This window comes from Microtus ochrogaster, chromosome 7 (assembly GCF_000317375.1).
Source record: "Microtus ochrogaster isolate Prairie Vole_2 chromosome 7, MicOch1.0, whole genome shotgun sequence".
In the NCBI taxonomy this organism is placed as follows: domain Eukaryota; kingdom Metazoa; phylum Chordata; class Mammalia; order Rodentia; family Cricetidae; genus Microtus; species Microtus ochrogaster.
In genome coordinates, this window is record NC_022014.1 from 52,645,362 (window position 1) to 52,656,028 (window position 10,667).

Consider the following 10,667-nt stretch of genomic DNA (forward strand, 5'->3'; position numbering starts at 1 on the left):
ATTGTAAACAATTTGGAAAAAAAAATACACACCAAAATGAACTAGATCCAAAGTCCATACCTCTCAATGACTGTTTTTTAGACGTGTTTTCTCTATCTAGTCCTGGCTGTCCTGGAGCTTGCTCTGTACACCAGGCTGACATAGAATTCACAGAGATTGCCTGCCTCTCCCCATCACACCTGCCCACCTCACTGAACTTCTAGACAGTTAGAAAAGCCATTTTAAAGCTGTGGAGCTTCACACTAGGTTTTAGACTTTTTACTTACTTTAGTGCTTAAAGTCTGACTTCATAGGGTCAGAACTTAAATAGATGAAAATAGCAGGCACTTCAAAAAGAGCTGAGCCTGAGGTCACTGCCTTTCTCTCTCTGCAGCTAAATTAAAAAGTGGGGTAGGATTTCAAAGGGCAGAGGGCACCAGCAAGAGGACTTTATAGAAATATAACTCTTTTCAAATAAAGTATTCTGGGTTTGTTTTTAACTTAAGAGGTAACATGTGCTCATTTCTGAAAAGACAGGAAAGCTTACAAAACATAAAGACCATCTGAAAAATACTTAGTGATGTGGTTGGAGAAACAGCTCAGCCATTAAGAGCACTTGACTGCTCTTTCAAAGGACCTGGATTCAATTGCCAGCACCCACATGGAGGCTCACAACTGACTGTAACTGCAGTATTGGGGATCTGATGCCTTCTTCTGACCTCCAAATACTGCATACACATGGTGCTAATACCGAAATGCAGGCCAAAAAAAAAAGAAAGAAAGAAAGAAAGAAAGAAAGAAAGAAAGAAAGAAAGAAATAGGTTTTTCTTAATGAATAATAATAAAATACTCAGTGATAAATCTATCTTCCTTTACTTGCATCTGACTTCTCTACAATGTTTTTAAAAATAATGTCAGTTATACAAGATCCTATCCCATATCCTCTTTAAAATCTAAGTACTAAAATACTATTTAAATACTTTCTTAAATGTTTATACCTCTGCATATACACTTCAAACATACTATTTTATTCATTACTGTGCTCGGTGGTTTTATATCAACATAAGCTTAAGTCATCTGAGAAGGGACCTCAATTAAGAAAAATGCCTCCACAAGATTGGCTGTATGCATCCTGTAGGGCATCTTCTTAATTAGGGACTGTGTGTGTGAGACCATCCCTGGGCTGCTGGTCCTGGGGACTATAAGAAAGCAGACTGAACAAGCATTGGGAGCAAATCAGTGAGCAACTCCCCCCCCCACCATGGCTTCTGCATCAGCTCCTGCCTCCAGGTTCCTGCTTCATTTGAGTTTCTGTCCTGACTTCCTTCAGTGATGGACTACAGTGTGGAAGTGTAAGCTAAATAAATCCTTTCCTCACTAACTTGCTTTTTGGTCACGGTGTTCCACTGCAGCAATAGAAACCCTGACTAAGACAATTACTATTTATGTCTTACAGGAGCCATAGCGTGCATTTGAATGCCAGAGACAACTTAGTGGAACTGGGTCTCTCCTCCACTCCTCTCCCTTTCTCTTTCTTTCCTTCCTTTCTCTTTATGCTTTGGAGTCTGTCCTGGAACTAGCTCTTGTAGACCAGGCTGTCCTCAAACTCACAGTCTCTCCTCCACTTATATGTGGGTTCCAGGTATTGAACTCAGATCACTAAGCTTGCACAACAAACACTGAGCATCTCATTAGCCTATGAATATTTCCTTAAATGTCTGCATAGTAAATCTTTTGATAATATACAAGTATTACTAAGCATCCTACTACTGGCCAGTTTTCTGCCTTCACTTTATTCAAGAATCCCCAAAGAGAATAAATAGCTTCAATACTTCATTTGTTAAAGTAACAAACTTGTACATTCACAGACCCTGAGGAGTTTAACCCGGGAATGAGAGGTTAAACTGTCTACCTTACACACACCTGCAGGCTTGGTCTGCTCATCTCACATAGAGATTGCAGTATAAAATAGACATCCTCTCTGAATTTATTTATTTATTTTTTTAAAGATTTATTTATTTATTATGTATACAACATTCTGCCTCGATGTATGCCGGCATGCCAGAGGAGGGCGCCAGATGTCAGTACAGATGGTTGTGAGCCACCATGTGGTTGCTGGGAATTGAACTCAGAACCTCTGGAAGAGCAGCCAGTGCTCTTAACCTCTGAGCCATCTCTCCAGCCCTCCTCTCTGAATTTAACCTTAAAAATTATTTACCCTGATCTAGGCTTGCTTTCTTCTCAGCAGTAAGGGCAGTCCACGGTAATGGCCCATATACTCTGTCAGCAAGGCTTACACAATGCACCTCAGATCCCATTACAACAGAACAGTTCTGTGGCTGAAATCAACCCTGTCATGGACTTAGAAATCTTTTCCATGATCTCCTTCTGACCAACTAACCACCAGGAGAAGGGCAACCCTTAAAGCAGCCGCCACAACTTTCCTGCTCACCAAAGGCGCTGAAGAGCTGGTAAAGGTCGCTTGTCTTCCACTCTTTGGGGAACGTCACGTGGAGAACATGGTCGCGTTTAGGCTGCACTACGAGACAAAAGTGACAAAAGGGCGACAATGGAGAAGTGACCCAAGTACTGGCCAGGGAGACAGCCCACTTAGGGAGACGCTGGCCACCTGTAAGAAGGTGGACAAGGAGGAGTGTACTCCAGATGCCAGTACCGGGGAGGGGTAAACAAAAGGATCCATCCCTGGGACCCTCTGGTCAATAGTCTAGCCTAAGCAGTGAGCTTCAGGTAGACACTGGATCTCGAAAAACAAGGTAAACAGCTCCTGAGGAACAACAACCAAGGCTGGCTCCCAGCAAGGGATCAAGACAAGTCAGTGATTCTTTTGACTGCCTCAGCCCACAGAATGTTGGGGTTATAAGTGTGCATTACCACACTTGGCAAGCAGATTCTTTAATTAAACTAGTCCATACTATGTAGACACGAGTGCCACAAAGACACTGAGTCCTGCTTCTGTGCCCGAATGCTGGGACTCCAGGTGTGCACGGCCACCCAGGGTATCAGCAGGGTATTCTAATGTATCAGGTAACCCATAACAATTTGATTGACAGCAATTTAAAAAAAATCAACTTACTAAATTTAAATATATGCATAAGTAACTAGAAAATAGAAAATCGAATTACTGACATAGATAGGATTTTTTTACTTTATATTTATAAAGCTTTTAATACAGCTCAGTTATGTAAAATACTGTACACTGTAAAGATCTAGAAAACTAGAGCTTCAAATCATGTTTTAAAAAAGCCATAGCTGAATTGAAAAAAAAACAAACAAACAGAGTACAAAACTGCAAGACGAGCCCACTGACTCCATGACTTCTTCCCTAAGTCCTGCAGAGCTGCCAGCCACAGCCAGGAGCCATCATATTGGTCTGCTTGTGTAGATAAGCGTGTCCTGCCCTGGGGTGGGTAGGGGCTGTGTTGGGTCCTGATGTCACTGGGTATTAAACTGAACCAGGCAGCAGAGTATCAAGAAACAGCCAGCGTGGAGGGAAGGGACAACACTGCTACCCCTAGTCTACCTCAAGCTGTATGTTTGCTGGTCACAGGAAGGCCCCACAGCATGGTCTAATGGTGACTTCTCCAGCTTGCTCAGCATATTTTTTAAATATGTACTGGAAATGATTCAGCTTGGGGGTGGGATGAAACTATGAATACATGAGATAAACTTCTATAGCCTGAAAAATGCAAGTCACAATTAGCCCAAGGGTCTCATGAACTTTTAAGTATGCAACCCTTGCCAACCACAAACCACTGCCCATTCTTAAGGAAAAAGCTCTTTTGTCAGCACTATTTCCCTGGTGTCCCTTTCAGGCCACTCTCTGGTAACTACAGATGCGATGAGGAAATTGATGTACTTACAGTCTGGCCCTTCCAAGTTTAAATAGGGAATGTCCATGACCCTCATGAGAAATAACCTACCAAAAGAAAAACAAACAAACAGGTAACAAATTAATTTCTTTAAGAAAAAAAAGCATCTATTAAAATTGCAGGGGCTGGAGAGATGGCTCAGCGGTTAAGAGCTTTGCCTGCTCTTCCAAAGGTCCTGAGTTCAATTCCCAGCAACCACATGGTGACTCACAACCATCCGTAATGAGGTCTGCTGCCCTCTTCTGGCCTGCAGGGATACACACAGACAGAACATTGTATACATAATAAATAAATAAATATTAAAAAAAATAAATAAATAAAAAATAAAATTGCAGTAGATGCTACTTGTTACTATGGTGGTTTGGCTGAGGCTGGCCTCCATGGGCTCCGGTTTGAGTATGCAGTCCTCAGCCGGGGGAAATGTTGGAGGACTAAGAGCTGCAGCCATTACCAGTGTACTCTCTCGACTCCTTATGTGCACATTCCTGCTACCAGGCCTCCTTTGTTCTGCCATCATAAACTCAAGCCCTCTGAAACCATTAGCCCAACTAAATGCTTTCTTTTATAAGTTGCCTAGGTTTTTGTTAAATCAATAAAAAAGTAACAAATGATACACTTACTCTATTCTTAAAAAGAAATTAGGATTCTTAAAATTTACTTCAGAGGTTTTTTTTCCTCTTGAGCTAAATATTTATCATAAAGTATCTCCAACACCTATAACAGGTCCAGGCATTCCGTAGTTTCTCAAAATGTACCCTTGATAAAGAAAGGTTACCATGGGGCTAGGGACATGGCTCAGTGGGTAAGAATGTCTGCCTTGAAAGCCTATGTTCAGATCCCCAGCATCCATGGATACAGCCAACTGTGACTGCACACACCAGTCACTGGGGCTTGCTGGTTCCAACAGGAGAGCCTGTCTCAAGGAGACCCAGTGGAGAGTGACAAAGGAGGGCACCCACATGTACACAAGTGTACTCACCCACCTGGCCACACAGTCCACCCCTCATACACACGAGTACACAGACCCCACACACGGCTATTACACAAATATAAAGCACAGCAAGCATTTTAGGTATAGTTCCTGAAGCAGATACAAAGGAGCACTTAAAAACCAGTACCTGTTAATTACATCTGTCTACAGTGTCTTTCCATCTTCTTTCAGTAGCTAAATTATGAACAAAATCAGGCTTTCTGTTGTGTCTAGGAAGATACTAATGAGTTCTACTTGGATAACAATATATTGTGTACTTCTGTTAGAAGAGGCATTATGCAGCAAATTAAAAAGGCAATCTAAGTGCCCAACAAGCAATTAGTTTGGCTCCAGTGACCTGCAATTAAGGCACATTATTACCAGGCACCAAAGCCAAGCAGGGTATGATCGGCTCCCAGATGAGCCAGCAGAACAGCTCTGTGCTGCCACTGTCAGAGAATGATCTCACAAGAGTTGGTGCTGAAGAGCCTGTATGACAATAAGCCACAAATGGAGTCTAGATCTACTATTCTGCTTCTGTAAACTATGTCACCCAAATGAATCCATGTTTCTTGCAGTGTTGGAAGTGACAGAATACAAGCATGCAGTAGCACGGCAGACCTGACTGATGGGGCTATTGTCAATGTCCCCACCACCCAGAGCAGTTTTATACACTCTACAATTTCCATGCTAGGCTGGGCGGTGGTGGCACACGCCTTTAATCCCAGCACTTGGGAGGCAGAGGCAGGCGGATCTCTGTGAATTCGAGGCCAGCCTGGTCTACAAAGGGAGTTCCAGGACAGGCTCCAAAGCTACAGAGAAACCCTGTCTCGAAAAAAAAAAAAAATTCCATGCTCATGTTAGTAGGTTTAGATAGTCTCCCCAACCTGAAAATAAAATTTAAGAAAATAGTCACTTCAGACTAACAACAGGGCTCCACAGGTAAAGGTGTTTGCCATAGAAGCCTGGTGGCCTGAGTCTGAGTCTCCAAAACTGGTGTAAAGGCAGGAGAAAAATGATGCTCAAAGACGATCTTCAAAAACATGCCATTGCAAAACTACTCACATATACAGCATGGACACATGCACAATAATAATAAATGTTTAAAAATTACAAATTGGGGCTGGAGAGCACCTCAGAGAATAAGAGCACTGACTGCTCTCGCAGAGGACTTGGATTTGTTCCCAGCAGCCACATGGTGGCTGACAACTGTTGGGAACCCTAGTTCAAGGGGATCAATGCCCTCTTTTAAACCCCAGGTACCATGCACACACAGCACATATATAGAAATGTAGACAAAACAACCATACCCATAAAATAAAGCTTTAAAATCCCATGGGAGGAGAAAGGAGGCTTCAGAAAATGTGTAACAGAGCTGGAGAGATGCATGACTCAGAGTGCTTGTTGCGCCAGGTGGTGGTAGTGCACACCTTTAATCCCAGCATGTGGGAGGCAGAGGCAGGTGGATCTCTGTGAGTTCAGGCCAGCCTGAGCAAGTTGTGGACAGACAGGACTGTTACACAGAGAAACCCTGTCTCCAAAAATAAAAAAAAAAGTGTTTGTTGCTCTTGTAGAAGATGCAGGTTCAGTACCCAGAACCCAAATAGAAGTTCACAACCATCTCTAACTATAGTTCTGTCAGGAGCCATTTTCCCAAAGATTATAGCAGGGATTATTGTCCTGGGGATGTTTGCGGAGAGCCCCACACCCCAACTGTATTGAGAACTGTTTGTTGGCAGAGCCCACCCCACACCCAACTATCTTGAGAGCTATCTGTTAGCGGAACCTGCCCTATATTCCAACTATCTAGAGAACTGTTTGTGGTTGGAATCACAAAAGGAACGATTCCACTTGCATAGAGACTAAGTGTGTCGACTCGTGACCTCCTGACCTACTCGTGACCTCGTGACCAACTTGTGACCAAGTGTCGACTCATGACCATTGCTGCAAGATCCCTTCCTGCCCTTGCCATGCCCCTGCCCCCATCCCAAGCCAAATTCCTCATCCAGTAGCTATATAAGCCACAACCATTATGCTAATAAATGGAGGCTTTGACAACAGATCTTGCTAGGCCTCGTTCCTCTTTCCCGCCCATGTCTTTTCAGATAGCGCCTCTTCGGGACCCTAGAATAACTGACCTGCGAGGCGGGTTACAACCCTAGACTAACTGACCTGCTGGGCAGTTACATAGATCCAGGGGATTAAAGGCCTTCTGGCATCTGAAAGCTCCAGGCATGTCCATGATATACAGACATACATGCAAGCAAATGCAAGTAAAATAAATCTTATAGATTTTAATTATCACTTATTATTCTCTTGTTAAGATCAAGTATAGAAGTTAATGAATGGCAGGATAATAAAGATTAATTGTAGATCACTTGCCTAAAATATGTGAAGCCTTGACTTCAATCTCTAGTACCATAAAATAAAATAAAAATTAAAGGCAAGGAACACACATACCATAATTTAAAATCTTAATCTCAATTTCAGGAATAAAATTTGAGCTAGGTTTGTTTTTCATAGCCAAAACCTGGAAACAACCTAAATGCCCCTCGACTGAAGAAAGGATAAGGAAATTGTGGTACGATTACACAATGGAGTACTATACAGTAGAAAAAAATAATGACATCTTGAATTTTGCAGAGAAATAGAGCTAGAAAACATTATTTTGACTGAGGTAACCCAGACACAGAAAGACAATTAGCACATGTACTCACTCATAGGTGGTTTTTAAGCATAAAGCAAAGAAACCAGCCTACAAACCACAATCCCAGAGAACTTAGACAACAATGAGGACACTAGGAGAGACTTACATAGATAATCTACAGGGGAAGTACAAAGAATAAAAAGAGAAGCCGGGTGGTGGTGGCACACGCCTTTAATCCCAGCGCTCGGGAGGCAGAGGTAGGCGGATCTCTGGGAGTTTGTAGCCTGGTCTACAAGAGCTAGTTCCAGGACAGGCTCCAAAGCTACAGAGAAACCCAGTATCGAAAAAACCAAAAAAAAAAAAAAAAAAAAGAGAGAGAGAGAGAGACGATCTCCTGAGTAAATGGGAAGCATGGGGACCTTGGAGGAGAGTTGAAGGGGGAGAGGAGAGGCAGGGAAGGAAGCAGAGAAAAATGTAGAACTCAATAAATATCAATTTAAAAAAAAATGAAAAAAAAACCCAACATGGTTGTTCAATCTAAACTAACTTACAAAACTAACAAATGCTTTTCATTTGATCAGAAAAAAAAAAAAAAGTTGAGCTAGGTGTGCTGGGCCCATACCTATAATCTCAACATTCATGGGGCAAAGGCAGGTAGATATATCTACTTACTTGAGTTCAAGGCCAATCAGGGCTACATAGTGAAACCCTCAGACTCTGAGACTGTCTCAAAAAAGAAAAAAAGGAAGTTGACTCAGGAAGATGATCATTGCTATAAACAAAGCAATAATCAAAGTTGACTGGCTACTGGGAGAGGAAAGATATCAACAATCTTATTTGTTTTAGCCTTTCAAAACAGGACTTCTAGCCGGGCGGTGGTGTCGCACGCCTTTAATCCCAGCACTCGGGAGGCAGAGGCAGGCGGATCTCTGTGAGTTCGAGACCAGCCTGGTCTACAAGAGCTAGTTCCAGGACAGGCTCCAAAACCACAGAGAAACCCTGTCTTGAAAAAAAAAAAAAAATTTACCAAATCAAAACAGGACTTCTCTATGTAGCCCTGGCTGTCTTGGAATTTGCTCTGTAGACCAGGCTGGCCTCAAACTCACAGCGAGCCACCTGCCTCTGCTTCCCAAGTGCTGGGAACTACAATACCAACTAGTTAGGCTGGATGTACCCAGTAGTGCAACAGTGGCACAGCTGCTATGGATGTCACAAACATTCTCTGACCGGATGTGAGGCCTGCTTCATAAGAAGATAGCCATGATTAGTATTGTACTAACACAATAAACCTTGGCAAAAATCTCTGACTGAGGAGGTCTTGAGCCCTAAGATCTAAGACTAAACTGCTGCTTAGGTAAACTGGAAAGCATCAACTGCCTTCTAGAAACCTAAGTTTACACCCATACACAAAGTGTCTCTTAGATACCTGTTTACACCCACAGACAAAGGCTGCTCTTGACACTTTCGAGGGTGCACAATGATTAAAGAATTAAAAAGCCAGAAAGAAGAGTTACCGGAAATCTTGGGAAGGTCCAGCGCAGCCATCATAATACAAGGGAAGTCAGGATCCCCTCTTTGGGTTCTTGATCTTATTAATAAAAGAACTTAAGAAAGGACACAACGGGAAGCTCAAAGGCAAAGAGCATACTCAAACAGAATCTTGAGGACAATATTACAGTTTAAAAAGAAAACCCTCAGGGCAGGCAAGCTGTAAATCTTGTGGCTGCCAGGAAAGCATGGGGGGAGGGGGGGGAATGGAGACCAGAAGGAACAAAAGCCATGTGTCTGAGAGAGGGTGGAAGAGAGGTCAGCCACCTGGCAGTAGGCAGCCACACAGCAGGGAAGAGAGTTTTAGAAAGAGCAAGGAGGCCCAAAGCATGACTTAGAGTTTAAAAGCATACTTGGGCTCTGGCCAGAATCTGAAAGAAAAAGAAGAAAAGGAAACAGTTATGCCTTTCTAAGAAAGGGCTGGCAGACCCAGGCGAAGATCATGGAGGTTCATGAGTGAAGCACAGGGTCAGAATTGGGGTTCAACCTGAAGAGCTGAAAAGCAAAACAGCCAGCCACACTCTTACCTCAACCTCAGTCCAAAATGGCAATCCTGCCTCCTAGAATCTCAGAAGGAGACTGTGTCTGAGAGCTGTCTCACCCCATCTAATACTCCTTTCTAGGGCTGGGAGCAAAGGCATGCATGTACCACTGGGATTAAAGGCATGCACTACCCAATTTCTATGGCAACTAGGGTGGCTACTGGGATTAAAGGTGTGTGTTACCACAATCTGATCTGTAAGGCTGACCAGTGGGACTACTTTATCCTCAGATATTCAGGCAGTCTTTATTTATTAAGATACATTTGAAATGCCACCACACATGAGGAGTGTACTGGGGGCAGAAATTCTAGAAAGGAAAAGTACATTGTCTTTAGTAAACCTGCCTCCCTAGGAGTGGTGGCTGGCTAGGCCCCTCACTTGTCCCACTGGATTAAACTTCAGTGGCTTCAACAAAGGCATCTCCCCACCTGGAAGAGATCTCAATCTTTATACTCTCTTCCTTAAATTCTTTGTAGCAAACAGGTAAAGACAGAGACTAGGAATGAAGGTCAGCCCTAAACAAGACATTTGTAGCAACCCCTTAAGGCTCAGGGAACATTTTGGAAGAGGGGCTGGAAAGAAGGTACAAAGAAAGAGAAGACGGGGTACTCCTACACAGGACACAGCATGGCACTGGGCACATACACATCAGGGCTGCCTTACAGTCAAGTATGAGTAGAAAGAGACTCAGAAGCCCCACCACTCACTTCTAAACTACCAGCAACTAAAGGGGGAAGTGTAACCCCAGCTATAGAGCCACTGGTGAGCCCACCAGCTTTAAGGAAAAGTTCCAAACCCAAGGTCACAGGAGTGTCCTAGTTAAACTCTGTGGAGCATAAAACAAAACAAAACACAGAAAAAAAAAAAAAGGTCAGGGATATAGAAAGGAAATTAATGGTAAGAAAGAAAAAAAACTGGCAGGGGAGGGAAGGAGCTGAGAGAGGGTGGGGGACAGTAGCCAGAATGCACTATAGACCTGTACAAAACTGTCAAGTACAAAATTTACTAATTAAAAACAAAAAAGAAAGCCGGGCAGGGGCAGTGGTGGCACACACCTTTAATCCCAGCACTCGGGAGGCAGAGGCAGGCGG

General features: G+C 43.2%; 1 protein-coding gene across 2 annotated transcripts in view; it reads right to left on the reverse strand.

Annotated features, from left to right (window-relative positions):
• Parn (poly(A)-specific ribonuclease) overlaps nucleotides 1-10,667 on the reverse strand; it is a 97,268-nt gene that overhangs the window by 31,348 nt on the left and 55,253 nt on the right. For both annotated transcript variants that reach the window (XM_026780698.1, XM_005350340.2), the window contains 2 exons: nucleotides 3,861-3,916; nucleotides 2,432-2,518 (listed from right to left, as the gene is read on the reverse strand). In XM_026780698.1, coding sequence (XP_026636499.1) covers nucleotides 2,432-2,518; nucleotides 3,861-3,916 — 143 coding nt within the window. The remainder of the gene's footprint in view (nucleotides 1-2,431; nucleotides 2,519-3,860; nucleotides 3,917-10,667) is intronic.